This window comes from Varanus komodoensis, unplaced genomic scaffold, assembly GCF_004798865.1.
Source record: "Varanus komodoensis strain SLA01 unplaced genomic scaffold, ASM479886v1 scaffold6_1, whole genome shotgun sequence".
NCBI classification, from domain to species: Eukaryota; Metazoa; Chordata; class Lepidosauria; order Squamata; family Varanidae; genus Varanus; species Varanus komodoensis.
In genome coordinates, this window is record NW_025336345.1 from 236,315 (window position 1) to 261,397 (window position 25,083).

The window sequence follows — 25,083 nt, forward strand, 5'->3', positions numbered from 1 at the left end:
TCTTCTATGTAACATTGTACAAACATTTTGGTGTATAGGTTTTTGGTGCTGAGGGAAATCTTTCCCCTCATATGTTGCTGAGGTTGTAAGGGCACTACTTCCTCCAGTGGAACCACAGCTAAGCCAAGGGTAGCGATGGATGGAACTTTCCATTTTGGTTTCTCTCATTGTTTCATTTTTCATTCATTCATTTAAAACTAAATTCATCACAAACTGTAGTAATTTTCCCAATTTTAGGTTCCATTCATGATTTGAACTAATATACATATTTTGTATACAATTTTGAAGGAACTCCATTGCACCTTGCAGAGAAGTACGTGTATCAAAGGATAACTGTGTTTTGGTTCGCATTTTAGATAAAAAGTGGAAAACTGACTCAGTTTACATTAGAATGCAATTTTTTTCTGCATCTGTACAAGAATGTAGTACATTGGGTTATCTGGGTTCAGTTGCTGTCCTGGCATGGAGTTATCCATTCAGGAGACATGGTTCGAAATGTTGTCAACACTTCCACTGTTACAAAGTATGCCTAATCTAAAGAACACTTTTGACTGCAAGTTCAGTTTATTTAGGCACAGCAGAGTCACACAAATTGTGATGGGTCGATAATTCTTCACAAACATCACAAAATTATACACATTGAATTAGTCTGTATCTTTCTCTCTGCGTGTGTTTGTGTATGGAGTGTAAGGACACCTGGAAGGAATTTGTTCAAATTGATACATAAATACATAACAATAAATGCATTTCTTTGTCCACTTGGGGGTAGTAAAAGATTTGCCTATACCTACTGGGAGCAATAAAGTATCTTCAAAAATAAAGCAGACCCTTTTCTATCCAAAGTGATGCGTTACAGTGCACTGTTATTAAATATAAATTGGAATCAGAACACTATTGATTTAACTTCTGTGCCATTCAGCTGCAAGAGAGGCCTGGAGGCCTGTATCTCTGGATAAAGAAGCTTTATATCACCTCTGATAAATATGGAGTTATGCATAAATAAGATAGTTAAATATGCATGGAACTCTCAACGTTCAGAGATTTATGATATGTAGCAATTTCCTCAATTCAATGGTGTTCTTCAATTTCATTTCATTCTTTCATAAAATTTATAATAGCCTGGAAAAAAACAGGATCTATATGTCATAGGAATCATTGTGAGGTTGGAGAATATGATCAGCCACTATCTCTGAGTGTTGGAGCAGGGGATGAAGGAACCGAAGCAGCACCGCCTCTGAACACCGGATGCCTCTTTCCAGGGCATTTAATTCAGCTGAGTGTTCTGTGACCCAGTGGATCCTCCTGCACATTGCAAAGTGGGGTCCAGGGCCTCTGTTCATGTGCCAATGTACCTGATGATGCCTCTCCTTACCCCAAAGTGTCATAAAACAGTGGATCTCTGTCAAATCACACTTACAAATGCCATGCTTGTATCTGAAGAGCTCCTAGGTTGTCGTCGTCATCATCATCATCATCATCATCATCATCATCATTATCCTGATCACACCTTTTAATTATATATATTATCTAATTAATAACTATATTATTCATTTATATGTATTACTTTATTAATTAACTCTCTCTCTTTCTCTCTGTCTCTCATTCTCTGTGGCTGTGAAGACCTGTAGTTAGTAGTTTCCCTTAGGCAGATGCTTGACCTCGCAGCAATATGTGGAAACTTTGGTTCACAGACATATCCTTGAGGCTGGACAAAAACAAAGAACAAAAAGAAAAACAAAACATCTTCACTGCAGAATTCACTTCTGCTGGATACAGTGAGGGCCACCCATGCAGTTAGCTCTAAGGGGGAGGATCAGGCTATTCATGCCTTCTGGTCCAGAAGGCTACATGCTGCCAGTAGCAGTACAAAACTGATATACCTTTATAGTGCAAGTGTGTCCACAAATGCACCCACAGCTAGACAGTATTTATTTTGAGCTTCATCAAGCAATTATCAGCTGGAGCTCAGACAACTGCTGTTCTTTCATCATGGCCTTGGAAGTCCTCTTGACTGAAGCACAATACCAAAACACAGATGATCTCATACGGCAGAATTAGTTCTTCAGTTCTTTCATAGCCAGTCAACCAGTGACGAGCTCATGTTGGAGACAAGTGCAACTCACAGGCCAAGGATTGTTGATTCCAATTTGACTTTCTTCATCATCAGATTTTGCTACTAAACTTTAGTAACATGTAAAATTGTGCTAGTCTAAATTTTATCAAATAACTTGATGAGTGGTTGGTTGGAAGAGGGTCTAAACCTGATTAAGTTGAAATAGAAGAATAATATGCAGAGAAAGGATATTACTGTTTCTAGAATGACTGAGATGCAGTGGTGGACCCTTCCCTCTTTGACTCATTAGATCCAGTATTCCTATGTACCATTGATTCAAATGCTGGGCGTTCTGTCACACTGGGAATGCAGTGGGTCTTAATGTCTCAGGAATGACAGGGCAATATAACAGTAAGTGTTCTGTATCACAAGTCTCAGAAAGTAATTCTTAGAAAATCAGTATTAACTAAAATGTGTTCAGCTACAACATGATTATACACATGAGAATAAAGGAACTATTTCTGTCCAACTAAACCCTCTTTGCCATGGGAGTTGAAGACTACTGATATACATATGGATAAATTAAACATGAAGGTTAAACCAATCCTAAGTATGAAGGCCTAGATTTGTGCCACAGTAATGGCTGGATGTGAAGAGGAGAAATAAGACAGTGACTGCAGTGTACTTTATTAATTATTTTATTTTATTACATGTATGGCCACCCTACCTTTTCTCTATTGCAAGGAAACCAAGGCAGCTTACATGGTTCTCCCTTCCCCATTTTATCCTCACAACAACCCTGTAAGGTAGGTTAGGCTGAGAGTCTGTGACTGCCCCAAAATCAGTCAGTGAGTTTCATGGCTGAGAAGGGACTAGAACCCAGATCATCTGAGTCCTAATTCAACACTACAGCTCTGTAATGTATGTATAATTAAAATGATGTATGTATCAATAAACTTTTCTTCAATCTTACCTTATGGAACACATGCATAAAGTATGCAACAATAAAGTTTAATAAAATCTTGCCTATTTAATAAATTCTTGATTAGATTAGATTCTTGAACCCCATCAAATATCTTAAAATATTGAATAATAACTGTAAAATGTCTTTTATAACCTCTAAACAGGTACTGCAGTTCTAATCCTATCCCAGGACAGTCTATAAAACAGTTCATCATATGTTGGAAATCCAAAACCTGGCTTTTAATCTGAAGCATTTCCAATATTAACCTGAAGAAACATGAAAATCACTGGAATGGGGCAGAGCAGTCTTGCCCCGTTCCTCAGAACATGCCTTTGGCTAGTTCGGGGTCATTCATAAAGTTCTGTGAAGGGGGACATTCAATTTTCAGGGAGCAGCCATTTCAAACAGTGAGTTCTTAGAAAGGCAAAGAGAATTTTGGCTGTTGGGCAGTATGGAAAATAAACAAATAGAAATATGTATTGGTTTTACAGTGAAAATTAAGAATTTCTCACTTTATTCCAATGGCATTTTCTTTTTGATGTTGTTTGAACTTCTCTAGGATAAGCTCTGTGCAAGATTTTTCTAAAACATAGCTATGACTGTTATTCCTTCCTAATTTTTTATTCATCATAGGGATGAGTGAAGGGGCTTCAGCTTTGAGCAAACTTTCCACGGTCTCCAAATGAATTTGCAGATCTGGATGAGGTACATCCTGAAATCTGCATGCCAGCTGGACTGCTGAGGTGCTGCCTTCTGAGTTCGTTCTCCTTCTTTAACCACGACTAGTTTGCTGTGCTGAACAGGCCATCTGCATGGGCCTATGGAAGCTTTTATAAATGCATCTGGAAGTGGCTACAGAGGACGATGTGCTGTCCATTGCTGGATCACGAGGTCACAAAAAGATGGCTACTTTCTTCCATACCACGTCTCTGATACGTGTGGGACATGCTGCAGCTATAAATTATGAAAAAAGGAGGGAGGGAGGGAGGGATGGAGAGAGAGAGGGAAGAGCACCTAACCAGTAGTGACTTATAGAAAAGTATTATATACAACTTTAAATTTAAACTTTGAAGTTAAAAGAACTTAAATGTCCACCAAGCCACACACTTTTCCTGTTAATATCCACATGAAATTGGATGCAACAGGCTTAGATATGGGGGGGGGTATAAAAATCGGGGGGTGGGCAACACAGTCAGTCTGCCCTGGTTCATCATATCAGAAACTTCTGGAGATTAGGGGTATTTAAGAGATCCAGACTAGATGAGACAGGAGCAGCAAGGTGTGACCTTCAGCATCTGAATTCAAGCACTTTTCAAAGCCCCCCCCCCCTTTTTATCATACCTCTTCAGATCCTGGCTGTGGCTTTGCTTCACATCTCCCAGGAATGCCTCATCCTTAGGCATTAGAAACAGGGGCTCTTGAGACAGGCTCCCTTCTCTAAATGATGCAGTTGCATGAGCAGAGGGCCTGATCCAGGGTCCTTGCCTGTGGCATGGGCACTGCCTCTCCTTGTTAGGTTCCATAGGGAAGATCCTAACAATCAGCCGGGTCATTTTCATGCTCTCCCAGCACCACTGACAGGGGACTCTGGAGGGGCAGCAAGGTCACAAGCCGCTGGACAGGTGGGAACTGCAGATGGATGACTGATGCACACATGGGGGGGTTCCCTCTTCCACAAAGCCTTCCGTGTTGCGCTCCCCCAAGATGAAAATGCTGCGCTGGCATGGGGGGTGGATGGTGGTGTGCCGGGGGTGCCAGTACTTGCACTGGGGAAAGATGACGCTCAGGAAGGCTATCCTGAAGCGCCTGGACAGCAAGTTGTAGATGATGGGATTGACCACAGAGCTCAGATAGAAGAAGACGCCTGTGAGGCGAGAGCAATGACAACAGAAAGGAACAAGGGGAGGGGAGGGGAGAGGAGAAGAAGTTAGTGAGCTAGAGATCCTCTGAAAACTTATCCCTGTTTAACCAACTGACAGAAACCAGGTTAAGTGTATATAAAATGATGCCTTTGACTAGTTGATGCCTAATTAAAGGGCTTTCTTTGCATATATTATCTACTCTCACTCTCTTGAGTCTGAAAGGAAATTACAGCATCCCCATCAAAGCGATGACAGTGCTCCAATCCACATGCAAATTACTTTAGAGAAAAGGACACACTATACTACTCTTATGAAGAATGGTTGGAAGGGAGGGGACCTGGTGAGAAAATGATCTTCAGAAACTCGGGGTTAAACTCCCAATAACAACTGGCAGCACACCTGTGTCTTTCTGCACAGGTCTGCCTACCTGTGAACAAAGCAAGGAGGTCTGGCGGAACGCCCCATCGCGTAGGCGCTTGGGGAGGAGGTGCCGAGCCGCTGCTTGACCATCCCTAGTCCTGCTGCTTCTGCTTCCCCGACTCCGTCCTGCCTGGCAGTCTGGGTTCCTGGTGAGCACCCTCAAGACGGTGCCTGCCCTCGTGCTGCACAACGGCCATTGATCCACGCCTGCTACTGCCACCGGCAAGCAAGCAGGGAAGAAGGCCGATTGCTGGAAGAGCGACTGGTGTACCCGCTTGCCGTGCCACTTTCCCGCACAAGCTGCTGGCTCTGCTGCATGCCGTGGGTGGAGGAAAGGTTTGATCACTGGGAGCAGTGGCTGGTGTGCCCACTCACAGCTCCGCTGTTCTCCCACAGCTGCTCCTGATGGGGAAGGTTGCTGGTGGTGCAGCTGGGAGTCTGCAAGTAGCCGCAGATCTCCTTTTGGCCTGACTTGCTTTGCAGGACGGGGCCAAGCATGGCAGGAAGCCTGTGAGTTCTGGCGGAAGGGGAATCTCAAAGGCTTCTTCCTGGCCCTACCCAGCTTCTCCAGGAAAGGTTCCTGTCTGAATCCCAGAAGGCTGCTGCTGCTGGCCAGGGATGACACTGCTGGGGCAAACGGCTTCATTACTGGACTTGGGAATGTGCCAGCTTCCTGTGTTGCTCACACTAAAAGCCAGGAGAGGCATCCCAGGAGACAGGTAAAATGCCTTTTCTTGGCAAGAGAGCTCCTCATTGTGGCACTTTTTTGAAGCCAGCCAAGGGAAGAAGAGCTTGATGGTCTGAGACCTTTTTCCTGGCTTTGCTTGGACATCGATGGAGTTATGGAATGGCCTGGAATGGCGTAGGGTATGGAATCACTGCTTTCTGAGCTACCCGCCTCCTACCTATAACTTCACCCCATTTCAACTGCTCCACTGGATTATTTGAGGGCTTCTGCCAGCACTTCTGTCAGAGCAGCAGCTTATCTGGCATTTCCCTGGGGGCGGGTGCTTTCCCCAAATCCTATAACCTTTCAGCTGGTGAAACTTCAATAAAGGATTGAAACTGGGGCATTTGCATTTTATATCTAGTAAAATTCTTCCCCACTTCCTTGCACTCTTTAATGAGATTCCCTGCTTGGCTGAGAAATCCTCAAGGACAGCATTTTGTTTATTACCATCTATCTATATTAGAGATAAAGGGATGCGGTGGCGCAGTGGGTTAAACCGCTTAGCCACTGGGCTGGTTGATCGAAAGGTCGACAGTTCGAATCCGCAGATGGGGTGAGCTCCCGTACTCTGTCCCAGCTCCTGCCAGTCTTGCAGTTCGAAAGCATACAAATGCAAGTAGATAAAAAGGTACCACTTTGGTGGGAAGGTAACAGCATTCCGTGCACTTTGCTGTTTAGTCATGCCGGCCACATAACCATGGAAACCATCTGTGGACAAACTAGGAAATGGAGATGAGCACTGCCCCCTAGAGTCAGGCATGACTGGGCTTTAATGTCATGGGGAAACCTTTACCTTTTTATATTAGAGATGGTCTAGTAGCAACCCTAATGGCTTTTGCATATTGTTTCATGAGAAAAAATGCTGACTGGTATACAATGACATTTAGAGTGTATGTTTTCCTTAATTTTACAGATCTGGGCAATTCTTATGATTCCTTGCAAAATTCTCAAAGTTTTCCGGACTTTAGCACAAGTTTAGATTATGCATGATTAATTTTTGTCCAAGATTTTCAGGAGAGACAGTGCACACATTCAAGAGAAGGAATATTTGCAATACTTTCTAGAAAAATTGCTTTCTCTAATTGTGGTCTTGGTCACATCCACTGGGAGAGAAACAGCAGGCAGACAGGTGTCTGGGATTCACTGCAAATGTCAGCACGTGTGAATGGGAAGTGTTTCCAGTGTGCACGGGAGAAGTGGCAACTATTGGTTCAGACACCATGGTGCCCTATGGGGTACTGCTTCAGATGGCCTCCAAATCTTAGGGGGGATTTTAAAGGGAGGCACTGTGGGAAGTCACTGGGGGAACCGAGAAGTCCTCTCACACAAGCAGATGACTGTGTCCAGTGGACTGACTCCATGCTTCCTTTTGTTATTTACTATAATGTCTATCCATGTGCCCATATAGGCATTACAGAGCATGTGGCCAGACCAAACAAGGAAAGGACAACCGATTGGCTGCTTCCCCGCTGTCCTAGGACTGTGGAGCAGCGTCTCATCAACACACTTCCTCAGGAAGGCACTGGGGGACTACGCGGCCATCGTTCGGGCTGACATAGGTGGCAGGGATGCTGTGGGTGGTGGCTGTACTACTAGTAGTAGAGGGCATGGTTTGCGGAGGGCATCGCATATCTCATGACAATCCGTACAAGACACAGCTACTCTGCTAATGCGCACCCATGTTTCCACTTTTAAGCTCAGTGATATCTTTCTAATACTGGTAAATCATGTCATCTTGTAAATAACTGGGGCTTTCTTATTAATAAATAGATTGGGTACTAATTAGTGTAAAGTGTAATGGACTCTTAATAGAGCTAGAATGATTAAAACACAAATGCTCCATGAATGCTAAAGGATGGAAGAGAAAAAAAGAATATGAACTGGTGCTTCGGGGATAGAAAACAAGCTATTTAAACTGAATGGGAAAAGAAACAGTTGGTGACACATTTTGAAAAACTGGTGAGCTATTTTTGCCCTGAAGGTTGGCATCCAATTTATTCAGGGATACTATAATCACATTCTAATGAGGAAGAGGCATATGCTTAAAATAAATAACCATATTTTTCTTCCTAAAATAATTACTTCTAGTGAGGGTAGTGATGTTTGACAAACCCAGTACGTGTGTGGGAGAAAATCTAACAGATTGCCATGATTCATCCCCCTAGATTTCAGTTTGTTAGCCCTGTGGTGAAGCTAATTCATTGTGGTACAAGTTCAGCAAGTTGCTTTATCTAGCCAAGCTAAGATCTACATTTTCCCAACTCTAACCTGAAGTTTAACTCCAGCCCTAAAATGCAGTTAGAATCCTATAATTCAGAAACAATACAGAAAAAGAAAAGTCAGGGTCTACCTGTTGAACATCCAGCCTTTCTGACTAACACCTGGGTTTAACTCCTATAGCTTCAGACAACACACACAAAGGCAGCACTCAGGGTGTTCTTGTTGCCTGGTCACTTTTTCTGCCAAATCCAAGCTGTTTCTAGGTCCTTAGACTTTGCACTTGAATCAGGTGATCCTAATCCTAAACATAATCTGGAGCTTAATGCAAACTCTAGCCATGTTGCTAACAGAGTCACTGTGGTGCACATTGTTGCTTCAGTGCAAATGACATTTGTGCAAAAAAAATCATCCTAAAACTCAGTAACTTCATTGTGATTCATGCAGAATTGGCCAAATTGTGCAAATCATGTGTGCAAGTACAATCCCATGCAAATTGGCTGGTTCTGTACAAATCAAGGTAGAGCAATGCAGGGTTTCAAGTGTTGCTGTGCTCAAAATGCATTTGCTATTTTAAAAAGTGTGCAAAACACTATTGGACTTAGGGGTGGCAGTCCAGAGCCCCCCTCCCCCGAGAACCTGCCTGGCTTTTGATCATCAGATCAGGAGCAGACGGGAAATCTGTCAAGCTGAAACAAGCCAGATTTCCCTGTTTTGGCACACCCCTAGTGAGGACCAGCCCTACAATTAGGCAGAGGGAGGCAGCCCACCTTGTGCAGCTGATCTGGTGTGTCACAAAAGGGCAGTGACTTGTTTGGTACTCAATTTATCATTGCACTTTTATTCCCAGGAAAGGCGCTTGTGGAAATCTCTGCCCAGGGTGGCAAGCATGATCTGAGGCAAAAGACAGGAACACCAGTTTCTGCTTGGCCTCAGGGCAGCCAGTTGTTTCAGAATCAAATTCTAATACAGAAAAGATTACCTGACACCACATGGATTAAGTTGAACGTATTGGCAAGGGATTCTGTCCAGTTGATGACAAAGCTGTAGAATAGTCTGTCTGTGTGGAATGGAGCCCAGCATATTCCAAAAATTATTACTAGGATGACTGTCAGAGGGGAGGGATAGAGGGAAGGAGAGACGAGAGAAAAACACATAAGCTGCTATTCTGTGAACCAGCTGATACAATAAAGTGAATGGATTCTCCATAGGGTTTTCCACCTTGTCAAATGGAAAGGCCATGCTGTTGCCTCGAATGCTTTTTCTTTTCCTTGGTTCTGTTCCTCTAACATGCTTCAAAATTGTTTCCAAAGACAATGTAATTGCATGCTGATATCTAATCCTGCTAGTCAGAATGGGAGGCAGCACCCAACAGTGTCCTTCTGCTAGTGCAAATGGGCCGAGGGGCCGTATTATGTGTGATAAGAAACCAACCAAAATTATGTTTTCACATGTTCGGTTAAGCTACCAGTTGCCCAGCTAGTTGTGCCAGTTTATTGGGCAAATACTTGTGCAATGCCAGAGATTTGGTAGTCCTCAGCTAGTGCTCTTCAAGTTTATGAAATGATTCTGCTGAATATTGCCTGGGCAGATTGATTTTTCCTTTCCTTTCCTTACTTTTCTTTTTAATTTTTTTAAAGTGCAGAAAAAGAAATACATCAGCTGTTGCTGGCTAAAGCCAGAATGGCATTGGAATGAATGTGGCATAAACATGTAAATAAGCACTAGAGATTCTACTTGGGTGGGGCTTGTGAGGATTAAGGAAATTACTACATACGTGCTTTAATAAAGTATTGCTGAAAGCTTTTGGAAAGTATTATTTTAATGGTATCTAATACCAAGCATCCTGAACACACACAGACAAACAGAAGCACATGTTTTAGCAAGGAATGTTGGAGATACAATCTTTCGGAGCATATATGGGGGTGAGGGTTGGGTTAGAGACACACCCTAAAATAAATCCATGTGGTATTGCTAGTGGACCCTGTGCTGATATCGTGTTCTTGGGTGAAGAATGTTATCTAAAGACGTTGAAATAGTAGAACATTCACTGTCTGCAGCTGGACTGATTAGGAGGAGGAAGATTAATCCTCTTTCTCTGAATGATTGAGCCATGTGGGTTATATGTCTCCATTAGCCTATCCCTACCCTGAGAGAAGGGCAGAGAGGCGGCAGAGAGCACTCAGAGAATCCCACCTCAGGGGCGAGGGGGATCATGCCCGCCTCTCTCCCCTGCAGCAAGTACAGTACCCCCCCCCAATGATGAAGGTGGAGCGGCAGCAGCCCACTCTCCCCAGCTCCTCTCCCCACCTGCTGCTCTCCCTTCCCTGCCACACTGAAGGTAGTGCTGCCACTGTCGTCCTTCCAAAGGCAAGGGAAAAGCCACGGCTGGCGAGGGGTCCTCTTGGACTCCCCCACAGCCTGGTGGATGTGTGATGCGCATGAAGGCCAGGATGCTCCGAACATCACCTTGCCACCCATCTCCTGCCTGATCCCTGTTTGCCTTTACAAACCCTGCTTGCTCTGTGCTAACACCAACCTTGCACACCCTCAGCAGCTGAGATCTGAGCAAGTGCCTAAAACTAATATATGCAACTTCCTCCATAGAGTAACTTGGGGGCAGAGTCTGACCTTAGAGGAAAGTTGCAGGAATCAAGCAGGGATCAGGAACCAAATGAACAGGACCACATTCTCAAACATCTGCAGATATGTTTGTTTGATATGTGCTCTCACTCACAGTCACATCTGGAGCTTTGAATGGAGCCTTCTGAGGTGGTCCGCAAACAAAAATGAATTGCATATACATCCCTATTACTCTCTTCCCCCTCAAAAATGAGAATAAGGGGGGCTGGTCCCCCCCTTCCCTACTGCAGTGCTAACTTCTTGCCTCTTCCCTCAGCTCTGGTGACACTGGCAGGAGCTGTTCACCTACCACTGCCTCCTCATCCTCGTCATCCTCCTCCTCCTCCTGCTGTCACTGCCTCCCTCTTTCCCACTGCTCTCCTCCCTTCTCTTCCCTCAGCTTTGGGGGTGGCAGCCCAGGCCAGCTTGCGCACCACCCCTCTACTTGTCTTCCTGGCCAAGATGGACCGCATTCCTCCTCCTCCTCCTCCTCCACCTCACTGCCGCCACCTGGGAGTGGCAGTCCTCCCTCCAGCTTAACTGCCTTGCTTGAGAGGCCCTTCTTTACAAAAGGTGGGGAGCTGGTGGGGAGGCGTCCCTGCACGCTGCCTGCATCCAGGAGCCCTTCCTCACTAAGGCCTCATTCTACGGGAAGGCTGCTCCCAGTGCTGAGGGGACCGCACTGGCCATGCGCTCTGCTGAAGAGCCACAGGGGCTTCCCAGGCAGCTTGGGGCAGGGGACGCATCACATCCCATGGCAGTGCTGGCCACACTGCAGGGATGTATTAAAAGAGGGAGTTTACACATCCTCTCTGTTGTTAATGAAGGACATACCACTGCTCAAACATTTGCTTCACTGGAGATGTAACAAAACTCAGGTATTTAAGTGAATAACTATACATTTTCAGTGCTGAGAATGGTGACAAACTGAACTATAAACATTTATGAAACAGCTTCATATTCTTTCTATTTTACTTCCATGTGTGTTTATATATTGTTTATAAACAAATATATTATTGCTGTCATCCTTCTCCTTCTTCTCACTTTTAAAGCTTTGCCAGTTTTAATGACATAATCCTTATATTGTAGATTTGAAGGAAGAAGGGTGAGAATGAGAGAGAGGAAGAATTGGGTGTGCTGAAATGCAGCAACAATTACCAGTGTGTGTGTGTGTGTGTGTCTGTGTGTGTGTGTGGAGAGAGAGAGAGAGAGAGCGAGCGAGTGAGCGAGCGAGCCAGCCAGCCAGCAGTGATGGTAACTCCAGTGCTGGCAAATGGACCCCACGTGCCAGCGCAGGGCCAGGTTGGCTGTGGGTGGAAAGGTATAAATTATAAGTAGGTATAGACAGACTGCAGCTCCTGCTCTACTGAGTATCCTGTATCATTTCCAACATTGCTAAATAACAGCTACAGGTTTAGCTGAACCAAAGATTATTAACACCTGTGGCCCTAGCTCAGTCTCATGATTTGTGTGCTGCCTCCTCATTCTCAATTTGGGTGCAATTAATGGTCAATAGAGAGGCATTCTGTTTCTTGAAGTCTTTTCTCTTGGTGGCTCACCATGATTTAAATCTGAGAATGATGAATAATTATTTCATTACTTTTGAATGAATAGAGGAGGGTAGATTTATCCAAATAAGAGATTCAACTTATGTTACAATATTTTGAACAACCTTATAAGTTGCCCTGTACTGGTAATATAGAATGAGATGGCTTAGAATAGAGTGAAACCCAAGAGTGCAATTCTATGCACTGTATTCAGAGATAAACATCATTGTTTTCAAGTGGGTTTTCTTCCCTGGTAAGTGTGCAGAGGATTGCATTCTAACATATTCCAGCATTGTCTACCCTCAGGATGCGATGGTCAGCAGATGGAAGCACACACCATGCCTTCATCTGCATGACTGATATAACAACTTCGCCAGAATATCCATTCTTGTGTCAGGAGTTAGGGTAGCAATGGCTGCCCAGAATGAATTATCCATTATCCACCCTTCCTTCCCACCTGTTAGTTGGCAAAACATGGATAAAGAATTGGATCAGGCTGAAAAGCTGGACTCAGAACATGGACAGTCAGATATATCTGAATGACGTCCAAATGCCTTCTAAAAGACATTCTTCTGTACTATGCTTTCTCACAAAATCCATATTTATGACACCCTTTCTCAGTACTTACATAGCATTTTAGTAATGGACTTTCTGGACGATCTGTTAACATTAATCCCCATTTCATCTGTTTCCAAGGAACGGTCTCCTCTCAGCTGGTAAAAGGGGAAAAAAGTTAAGACAAAAAACTGCTACGAGAATAGATCTTACAGCATTTCCTTTTTGCCTGCTAACACTGTGATCATTTGTGAAGCAATGACATTTATATAGCTCTAACCCTTTGGCAGCCAAGAGAGGTACTTTTGCGCTTTCTCCAAAAGCTTTAGGGGCCCGGAGAAGACTAAAGATGCATCTCCTCTCTTTTTAAAGGGACACTGAGTGGACAGAGAACAGGTGGTTGTCAGCTCCAGGTCATTTAAAATAGGGAGTCTGGTAGGAAATTGGGTGGATTCATTCTGGGATGAAAGCCCTGAGATTCCACCAGGAACTTGAAAAGGTGAGGATCTAACTGAGAAGTGGGAGAAATGCCTCCAAACAGCCCTTCTCAGCTGAAGATCCCTTGCGGCTTGGGTTTCTCCTGGCTGAACAACTTCTCCAACCTGTCAAGGGAAAACACAAACAGTGAGACTCTCAAAGAGGGTACCAATTTCATTTTCAGCGGGCTATAGAATAGAAAAGGGGTGTGATGCTGTTTCACAGCATTATCCTGGCTAATGAATTGCTGCCTTTACTCCAAATATTCTTCACTTTTCCTGGACAATAAGTTTAGGGAAGCTGCATGGCATTGCAGTCACTATGGACCAGAATGGGACTTCCTGGAATGGGTAGCAGCTTGTTTTCACCTTTGCCTTCGTATCACTTACAAACACCTTGAAAAGACATACTTATACTAATTCATCCAATACCTCAGCTTGAAAAAACAAAATATAGAAATGAATTTTAACATGGAGGCTCAGCATGTGTTATTCTTTGATGCTGCTGATTTCTACTGGAATCCAATGGCAACCGTCTAGATAAGTCTTTCCAAGACAACCTCACCTGGAACCTTCATTGTGATCTTTCCAACATTAGGTGAAGACTTTTGATATCCTCGGGTACTTTAGTCTTGCATTTGCCTTTGTTTTCAGTTATTTACTGCATCTTAAATCTTTGCATTACTGCTAGGTTTTATTCTGGCTCGTATGTCTATGCTTTACTGCAGTTTTAAATGTTTATAATGTATTTTATGGTTATAATTGTGGTGAACCAGCTTGACTGCTTTGAATACTGGGTCAGATGGAAATGGAATGTATGAATGAATGACTGGCAAGGCGTGGGAGCTCCTGGACCAGTTTGGACTTTGGCATCACAGCAGCAAAAATTGTACTGTAAGGCTGAAGAAAATGATACCTATACTTTGGTACCTTGTGGTACCATCACAGCTACTGTGTTGGCAAAGGCTATACCCCGAGTCAGTAATTAGGGACAGTCAGGAGATCAACACAGTAAACAAATACCAGCAAATAAAGAATGTGGAGGGCTCATGTCCATTTCATACAACTTCTCATTCCACATGTGAAATATGTCCTTGGCAATCTTCTTCAAAAATGCACGTATCCCCTGAATGTGTGAACTAACGTGAAGTTTGTATCCTGAATAATATTCAGAAGATACATTTAAGCCCGAAGGAACCTTTATGCCCTCTGAGTGCAACAGATGCTTGAGAGTCTGCAGACTTCAGGCTCTGCCTGATACAACCAGCATGGGAACCTTGTAACATTCACAGGCAAGAGCAATTGCCAGCTTTCAGGAGTTATTTTCAGCATGGCTTTAGACCTCTCAGGGATCTCTGAAGAAATCTTTTCACTGAAGAGCTACCATTCTGAATCATTCCCAGAGTATGTTGTGAATGAAAGAAAGAAACCTACAATAGTGAGGAAGTGGTCATTTTTGCAAAAACTTCGCTAACTCAAGGTTATTAAAGTTATTACTTCTTCATACTCAAACTCTCAGCAGTTAAGACTTCATACATACTGTACTTCATACACATACTTCATTTTTTTCTTTTCCTTTTTTTTGAAACTCATGGCAAAGAAGAACAACTGGCCAGAAACTCTGGCTAGTATATGTTGGAGATATATGTTGGTTTCATATAGACTTCAGTGCTCATTATGATTAGTTTTATCTAACATCAAAGCATCATATATTCTCTTACAGAACTGCAGTAGCCATTTTTTCCTTCTTCACACTACATAATGAAAGAGAGAACAGATCAGGATGATATCTCATAAGTCGTTAATTTGGTGGTACGTGGTCATGCAAGAAAAACAATGAAGAATTCTGTTAATGAAATAAACAATAGCTACCTACTCATATACCTTCATTTTACAGAAGCAGCTTGACAGCAGTATTCTGAATTGCAGCGAAGATAATGTCTTGGTGAAAGGCAATGTTTATGTCAATGAGTCCACAGCCATTGTCTTCTGTGGATTACCTCAGATGAAGATTTTAGGATAGAAAGCCACATGCCACAGAGAAAAGAACATAGACAAAAGTGAGTCTTTTGAAATTATCATCATCGTTGGATGACTTTTCATCCAATTCAAGAAGAAAATTGTCCATTTTATGGGGAAAGTCAATTAAACAATTTCTGTAGGATTTCTTTTAAAAGCTCCTCCTGCTTGTGCAAGGAAAGAAAAAGTAATTCTGTGGTCATAATCAAACCACCAAAATTGGATGGAGCAAAGGTTTGATTATGTATATTTACGGGAACTATCTTTGTCTGTTTTCTAAGCTTAGATAGTCCTCTCTCTGTCACTAATTCCATTCATCATTAGATGCCTGTTTTTTTGTTTGGCTACCTGCTCAAAGAGTGTGAATGGAAAGTTGTTTTGCATACTTCTGGGCAAAGTTGGAGTGCTTATAGTAACAGGTTCTACTCCAATTCAAATTCAAGGCATATGCACGGATTTCTTATCCATAGGCAGTGAGCTCAGTGGCATTGCTGCATAAAACTGTTTAGGATTAGATAAGAAAGAGGTGAGACATGCTGAATTTTTTCAAAAACTTAATATTATTTTAAAAGAATAAATGCAAATATTGTTATGTCAAAAGTTAATCAAAATCAGAAACCTGACTTACTGCTTAGTGCTGTACAGCATGAGTCTGTAAAAATGCTAGATTAGGATGCAACTGAACAGTGAAATGATGTTTTACCGTAAAAATTGGTCAGATTGATTCTCTGTTACTTTGCTAATGGATTTTTATGGGAAATGGATTGGAGGAATCACTTCCCCATGGTAGAATCTGAACTTAGTCCAGCTGGACACTGCTAAAAAAGGAAAAGTGCTGTAAGAGTGTGGAAAGTGGCTAACTTGGAATGCAATGAAGTGGTATGGCATGAAGGAAGTTATGCAGAAAGAAGGCAGGGTTTAGTCAGGACTCACTTTCAGCCCCATCAGGCAGTACAGCACACTGATGACACTCATGGGAAGTATATAGAAGAGCAAAGAAGTCAACTGGATGATGCAGTTGTAGATCCACATGGGCTTGACCACAGCACATGTAGCAGAGCCAGGGACTTCGGTGTGATTTGGAAAATACTGCAGCACGATGCCATGGATGCTGGTGTTGGGAAGAGCGAAGAGAACAGACAGGACCCACAGGGCAACAATGATCCGCAGCGCACGCCGCCGGGTGCTTTTCAGCTTGGCTCGGAAGGGATGGAGGATGGCCACGTATCTCTCTATGCTCAGGATGGTGACATTCAGGATGGACGCGAAGCACACGGTCTCAAAGAGTCCAGTCTTAAAATAGCAGCCAACCAGTCCAAACAAGAAGGGGTAGTTGCTCCACATTTCATAGATTTCCAAGGGCATCCCAAAGAGCAATACCAGCAGGTCTGAAATAGCCAGGCTGAAGAGATAGTAGTTTGTGGGGGTTTTCATATTCCTGTGCTTAAGAATCACCAAGCACACTAAAATGTTGCCAGATACTCCAACTATGAAAATCAAAGCATAGATCCAAGTCATGGGCAAGAACAGGTGGCTCCTCTTTGGTCCATATAAAAAGGCAAGGTAGTCCTCCGTGCTATTTATGTAGTTACAAAGTGGATCGAGTTCTTCCATTCTGTGGACGCACTGAGAGATGTTAATGCTCTGATCCATTATAAGTTGTGGAGGAAGGATCTTTTTCTAAGTTTCTGTTTTGCTTAGATTGTTCAAGATTTCCTTGTTCCAATGACTCACTTTTCCAAGTAGAAAGGAGAGAAAGAGATGGGTTCTTGAGAAGAGGCACACACGGAGAAGGGCTTTTCAGACTCGGAAGCAAAAAAGGCACCGAGAGAAATAAGTGTGTGTGTGCATGGGTGTGTGAGAATGCATGTGTGTGCATGCACCTTTGCTATTCTAACTGCTCTGTTGAGAAGAGCATCTTTAATGATAAGCTCCTCCTTCCACAGATCCTCATTGGTTAGCTGCATGAATCAAATAATAAGTCACAGAGCCACTTGCTTCAGCTTTCCTGGCAGAAACATTTGCTGAGCAAAAGGTAAAGGTTTAGTGAGAAAAAGTGGGAGGAATGGAGCTTTGAATCTGGGATCTTTCATGTAATGCTCCCTACAAAATGTGCATCCTTGTTAACAGGCTGAGAGTTGGAAGGAGGAGGGAATGCAGGATGAGTGTTAAATCCAAAGTTATGCTAAAGCGAATTCTTCCATTTTCTCCTGCTGGAAACTCTCTCCCTCTCTCTCTCTCTCTCTCTCTCTCTCTCTCTCTCTCTCTCTCTCTCACACACACACACACACACACACACAGAGAGAGAGAGAGAGAGAGAGAGAGAGAGAGAGAGAGAGAGAGAGAGAATATGAGGTTTCCTAAGGGCCTTACTGAAACTTTACTATACAGCAAAAAACAGCTATAGATTGGACTCTAGTACAGATCTATGCAGACACATTTCTAATATTTCCAGCATGTGTGGAGGTAGAAATTCATTGTATCAGAAATAGGGTGCCACACAAATAAGCACTTTTCAGCATGTCAGAAACTGTCCAGCCATGGCATGTGACTGTGGCTTTCAGCTTTATCGTGGATGTTAGCATTGGCAATTTTGCTGGAGCTAACAAGGTCTTTACGAGTAGAACTCAGATGTCAGTGGAGATACAGAGCTGAGGGAAGAACTGGAGTTAAGCTGCAACAACCCTCACCCAGTCCTGATGTGAATCAAAACTAGCAAGGGAAGCAGGACCTCAATGTTTATCCTGCAAACAGTATGAGGTTATTGATATGTCCTTAAAAATCTGTCTGTAAGTAGACTGAAAAAGGAAAACTTTTCAGTTCTGTATTGAGAACTGAGAAGCTTTGCTATGTCTGTTTTAAAGGTAGAATTGAGCTGAGAACATCTGCATAATATTTATTAAAAAGCAAAATGCATTCCAATCTTTCGGACCTTTGTGTCTGGCTAAAATATTAGATAAACGCTTTTTTGATGCTCAAGATATTAAAGATAATTTTGCTGGCTTCGTCAGTGGGTTTCTTTAGATAATATGAATTTTACATCCTGCTTTTCCTCCAAAAAGTCATGCTAAAGTGGCAGAGCACATGATTTACATGCACAAGATCACTACTTTAGTCCTCAGGAAGAACAGTGAAAGGATCCTGCTTGGAAGCCCGGAAAACTGCTGTCTATTAGTACTGAGGTTCCTGGGCTAGGGGACCAGTGCTTTGACTCCATGCAAGGCAGCTTCCACTGTTCTTAGGAGCTTAACGCAGCATACCTGGTTCTACCTCTTCCTGTTTTAGCCTCACAAACACCATGTCGTGATACTTTAAATCCAAGCCTTTCCAGTTCTGGGACAACAGTCTAAGCACTCCAGCACTGCATATTGCAAACATGAATTTAGATAGGTCGTTCTTGCAGAATTTCAGGCTGAATGTAGACAATCCTTCCTCCCTTCCTTTTGTTTTGACTGTTGGAAATATTTGAGATATAGATGCTTCATTTCCTGTGCATAAAGTTTCATGCTCTCTTTTTCACTTGTCCCCTTGTTGCAGTGGGTCACACAGGTTTGGCATACTGGGCAACAAAACAAACATTTGAACAACCCGTTTACTAGAGATGGAATGGGATTATTGTGCAGATCACAGTGATCTCTTTTTAAAGCTGCCTTCCTGTCTGACAAAGCCATCATCCAGCTTGGAATTTAAATTATCTGGTCACCATGAAACATATTTTTTGCATTACTGGCACTTCTGTCCTTTTCTGTGTAGAGGAAGGAAACTGTTTAGCCATTTTAAGTTTATTCTTTGCTAGCTCGTGGACAGTGGTGGTTACACAGTGAACTGAGGAGACAAGACTTTAAAACAGGAGAAAAAAGTGGTACCCAGTCAACATCTAAAATGATCCTAACAGGTTTGAACACTGTGCTGAAAGCAACTAGATGTAATTCAGAGATGAAGGCACTAATAACCAAAGGCACATATGGGAGGCCTGGACTGGCAGCAGAAGGTGCAAAATGGCTCTAGGCATCTGAGTTTGCCACCAGCTCGGCATGACACGATATCACAACGCAGCAGCTAGCAATGCTAATGTAATCTTAGGCCACGCAAGCAGAAATGTAGCAACTAGATCACCAGTGGTGATAGATCTGCCTAGGGGTTCTGGGCCTGGTTCTGGGTGCCACTATTTAAAAGGACACAACCAAAGTGGAACATGCTCAGAAAAGGGTGATGGGTTTGGGAGCCAAGTGCTATTAGGACTGGTTAAATTAACTGGGGATGCTGAACATGGAGGAGAAGGGACACCATGCGGAGCACAGAGCAAACTTGCTTTCTGTTTGTCCAGAGGACAGGACGGGAGTACATCACTGATGTATTGTGGTGTAACTGGATGCAGCATTTCAGCACCAGGTGTGGGGATTGCTTGAGAGTCAATGGTTGGTGGAATTTTGTAGCCTGAATTTTACAGCCCTGAGGATCAGAGTTTGTTATGTCAGACAGGGAGGGAGTTCTGCTACTTCAGGATGGTGACATGGTTGCAGTAGTCCAGGCAGCTGCCTAGAGCACTCCCTCCATTTTGGCATCAGCTACAGACAGGAGTGTAGGTCAGTCAGGACCACAGAGAGAAAGCTCGCTAGCTGTACCGGCCTTCTGCTTCTGGTGTGCTGGCTGAGCCTTTGAATCTTATGGTGCAGAAGGTACTGCCAAAGTGGTCTGAATGGCTGCTGCTGGCACCAGTGTGTATCTCCCTGTGTTCCCAGAATGACTGCTTCAGAATGGGGCAACGCAACTGATTTGTGTACTGTATGTTAAGGTCGTGCAACCTAAAAAGGAGTGCATATGCATCTTTAGTGTGAAATGCTCAAAACCAAATTTTAGGCATTTTTTTAAAATCACAGATTGCTGCAGAATTGGAGGAGACTTGTTTTTTGTTTCACTCTGTCCTGATTTTTTAAATGCAATGCAATGAGGTGGCATGAGTTAATCATGAACTTTATTTTAAAAATTGAAAATCTAGAGTATAATCAATAATTTTACAAGATGAGACGACGAAAAGTAGTGTAGGCATTCCTAGCACAGGTTACCGATACAGATATGTCACAATTTCTATTAGAAATTAAATATAGATATAGATAGATATATCTGACAGATTGGAGAAAAGGAATCCCAGATAGTTGAATTGCAACTTTTGAAGAAGAGTTTGTCACTATGTGGAATAGAAAACAATGTAATGTCATTAGTTATACAAAGAGACACCTTAAGGTATACTCTCATAAGAATCGCAGATAAATTGAAATGCAGAGATAAATGCTTTAGGACTTCCAAGTAAAAAAGCAACAGAACAGAACATTACAAATAAGATGTTCAAAACCTAGCTCTTGATTCCCCAAATCTCTTTCAGCCTTAAGGGAACAACGGAAGGCTTTGCTCGAGAGTTTAAAAAGAAAGAAAAAATCCTTCAGGAAGAAAAACAAATAATGTGTTAGAAAATAGGTCTTTCAATTTGAAAGTGTCAGGGAATGGCAAGAAAGAACAGCTGGAGATAACATTTTAAGCTGCCGGGGTGACATATGAAATATTACACGTTGTATTCCACTTGGTCCATTATGTTCCAGAACCTGGACTTTTTAAAAATGCAAGTTTGAATGGTGAGAACAGAAATAAGATACAGGTCTAACAGTGCAGTGCAATCCTAGGTAGCAAAAAATCTGCTTATAATCACAACGTGTAGGATTCTTTCAAGCACAGCATAGGCTCACTGTGGGGTTTTTAAACATAGTACATACCTTAAAATGAGGTTAGATTAAAATTAGTCCAATCTGAGAATTCAGACTTTTAATTTACGTAAAAAAAACAGTACTGAAACACTAGAAAGTGCCTCATATTCATATCAGTTCATTTCCTGGCATCCTTAGAAAGCTCATAATAAACCTTTTCTTTAATCCTCTCTGCAGTAGCCATGGATTACTCCCCTGATTAAAACAACATTGAGGCAAAACTGCATCTCTGGGGGACTCAATTGATGTAGATTTACACTCACTGGTCTTTTGTCAGTAGAAATTCCCATGAGTCAGGAATTCACTAAAAACTCACTGGAGTTGCTGGTTTAGCAACACCTGGCTTTGTTTTTAAATGAGGTCCTCTGCTGTAATTGGATTCTGCAGTAATTGGGGGAAGCTAGCAGAACTGAAAAAGTAGGACAGACTTGTGAAGGAGTCCTGCCATCCAAGCACAAGGAGAACTCCAGGGACAAAGTATCAAAGCAAAAAGAAGTTAAGTGTGCACCCAACTAGGGATGCAGAACTGATTTATTTCAGGTCAATTTTGATCAAGATTCACCCAGTTCCCACCTTCTGGACTGCACATAATGCCTGAAGTCTGTATGTTTCTGACCTTGCTTATCCAAAATGTATTTAATCAGTGATGTACATTTCAAAGACATGCAAAGTATATTTTATTTGGGAGAATATGCCCCCAAACACACAATTTTTGTGTGTGAAAAAGATCACAATCTGATGGAGTTAGAAGAAGAGACATTCAAGAAGCAAAAAGACAGTTATCTGAGCAGGATGCACCAGCAAGGGGTTGGACTTGATGGCCTTCTTGGCCCCTTCCAACCCAGTTCTATGATTCTATGATGCCCAGTGGAATCTGGAGAACTACAATTTCCTCAGGTTGTGCTTGGGAGTAAACCCCTGCGTTTGGCTGACACCCTTAAAAGGAGTCCAACCTTCTGCTAGTAAAGACCGTAGCAGTAAAAGTTCCTGTAAAAGGTCAGCCCACTCAATAACAAGAGCACAGCTATGAAGGTAGAAAGTTATTGGTGGCATGGGGGCTATATAATGCATTGCACAGTGTCCACTATCGCTCTGCTTGCTAGACAGAAGTCATAGATCTGTGCTCACTGCAAGGAGGTCCTGGTCCTTGTGGCACAAGGTCAAGGTCACTGACTGGAAAAGCAGAAGGAAGCCGTGACCCATTTCAGGGAGACAACTCCTCTGCCCTGCTGGAGAATGTGGACCTCAGGGATAAGAGGGCAGCATTTCAAAGAGGGAAGCAATCCCTCAAAGATATCAAAACTAAGAGATGCACAGATGTGTGGGGGACATACATCTGGGCAGCAAAGGGCTTGTGGTGATGAGTATTTGGGCTTTGGGGTCCTGTTTTTGATTGGAATATAGACTGCAAGGTGAATTACTTGACTGCTGAAAAGGTTGCAGATGCAGCCTAGTGCTGAGTTCAGTGGCTGTACTGCACACTGACACCGGTTAGATGTAGAGCTGTAGCCATAAGTTCTGGGTAGTAAGATTTCAGTTAGTAGGAGGTAGAAAGCCAGGACCTCTAAGCTAGCCTTATCTGAAATCCTGCCTATCCTATATGCAGGGCAGATTAGCAGCTGAAGCTGAGGGGTCTCAGCGCATGAATAAGACAGTGGTGTAGACAGGAGGGACTTAAATCTGTTAGGCATTAGGGAGTGTTTTGGAACAAGCCAAGATCGCACAGGATGGGTTTCACTTGAACCAGATGGATTCAGATTGCAGGGGCCAAGTAACATCAAAAATATGGCAGGAGAGCTTTGATACTGAACTTTACAGTAAAGGCTTCTGGTAGGGTAATCGTGCTTTTGATTCACTGTATTGCTATCAGATTTAATTTATATGTAAGTAGAAATTTGTCAACAAAAACTAATTTAACACAAGCACATTTATCTTCAAAAGTAGAAGCGTTATCTGAATAATGCTTTTCTTTCTCTCATACGCAGGCAGTCATAAAAACGGTGTGTGTGGGGGTGGGAGGGGGAGGTTAGTCATGAAGGTCCAAGCTTTCCAAAATGCTTGAAGGTTACTCACAATCAAAGTCATAGAAACAAAGTCACACAGACTCATCAGTATGGCTGAGAACATTCTCAAGGATGCTTATAAAGAAGGTTTCCTTCGAACATTGGAAACCTTGCCTAGATCAGGAGAACAAAATGAAGAGAATTTGTATAAAATCAATACAAGCAAGCAATATAGAATGGGCTTTGAGGCATGTGTTGCTAAAATGTTGGCAAGCTGACATTAGATATATATTTTGGTGAGTAAGCTGGTATTAATAATGGTTAATTATTCTCATTGCTGCCTTTTTGAGAGTTTTAGCCACCAGATAGTATTTATAAAATGTCTTTAAAATGGCTTTTATTATCATTTGATCATTATAATTTTATTGCTAGTTTTACTTTTATTGTCTTAAAGTTTTATTTTTTTAACTGTCCCATTGATTAATTGAATGGTTTAATCCAGGGTTTTATTGCTGTACTCAGAGAGCCTTTTAGCTAAGGGTGCAGCATATAGATGTAATACATACAGTACACAATATAAAATACTATATAACCAGGGTTCTCATTTCGTTGTTCCAGTTATCCCCATCATTCCCTTTGACTCTTGGACACTTATTTGCTTTCTGAAATCAGTCACCAATCTTTAAACCAAGCAGCTTTGCCTCCCTGACCCTCTTTTCAAGAGCACCTGATCCAGGCAGTGTCATTCTAAGAGTTCCTAAAGACCTCAGATGTGAAACCGGTGAACTTCTAATGCCTCTAAGACATTATACCAGCAGACTAGAATATAGGCAATATAATGTCAGCTTCTAAGAAGAGATCCAGAAAGGATCAAGAAGTCTGCAGGCCAGTTTGTGTGACACCTATTCCAGGTAACTTGGCAGAAAAATTGGAGTGAACACAGAATTGTCAAGGATGGAGAAGGACAATTCTGCAAAGGTGAGTTCTATCACATTAACTTTTTAGGTTTCTTTGCACATGCCAAATGGATAATAGTTATCTGGAAGATATTATTTACTTGGATTTCCAAAAGGCTTTTGATAAACTCTCTCACCAAAGATGCTTGAGCAAACTTGGCAGCTATGCAAGAAAAGGACCAGTAAGAACAGCAAACAGAGAGTGGAATAAATGATAAATTCTCCCAATAGATTCCCACAACTATCTGCATTGGGACCAACACAGTTTAACTTATCAGAAATGAGCAGTCAGGTGGCCAGGTATGCTAACAAAACCCACTTGTTTAGGGTTTTAAAACAAACAGGCAAATACAAGTTTGCAAAGAGCTCCGAAAGACTTTCTCACAACTGGAGCAGAGAAGGCATTCAATAGCAAATTGAGCCATTTCACATAGAAGAGTAGAGTTGGAAGGGGCCAGGAATGACATTGAGTCCAACCCCTTGCTGTTGCAGGACACCATGTTACACCATTTTTGAATGTACGGGAGAGCCCACCACCTCTCTGGGCAGCTGGTTTCACTGTTGTATTGCTCTGACAGTGAGGAAGTTTTTCAGACTCATGACTCATGTTGCTGATTTAACCCATGATGAGCTGTGACCCATGACATGGAAACCTCATTTTGAATATGCTGACTCTGATTAGGGGTGTCATGTTATGCAAGCCTGGACATCAGGCTTGTGTAAGGTGTTAAAAGACTGAACCACCTGAATGGGATGACAAGCAGGGATAGGAGTGATATTGTACTCATGTCGTACTTCCAACTTTCCAGAGGCATCTGGTTGGACACCATGCACACAGGATGCCAGACCAGAGGGACCATGGTCTGATCCAGCACATCTTCTGTTCTGATGGGTTATACC

At 42.6% G+C, this 25,083-nt stretch overlaps 1 protein-coding gene across 1 annotated transcript; it reads right to left on the reverse strand.

Annotated features, from left to right (window-relative positions):
• Nucleotides 1-4,621: 4,621 nt before the first annotated feature.
• On the reverse strand, nt 4,622-17,118 carry NMUR2 (neuromedin U receptor 2). Its single transcript, XM_044451024.1, has 4 exons — nt 16,399-17,118; nt 13,044-13,128; nt 9,229-9,354; nt 4,622-4,881 (listed from the first exon to the last, which is right to left on the reverse strand). The coding sequence occupies exons 1-4, from the start codon at nt 17,116-17,118 to the stop codon at nt 4,622-4,624; spliced, it is 1,191 nt and encodes a 396-aa protein (XP_044306959.1).
• Between the last annotated feature and the right edge of the window lie 7,965 nt (nt 17,119-25,083).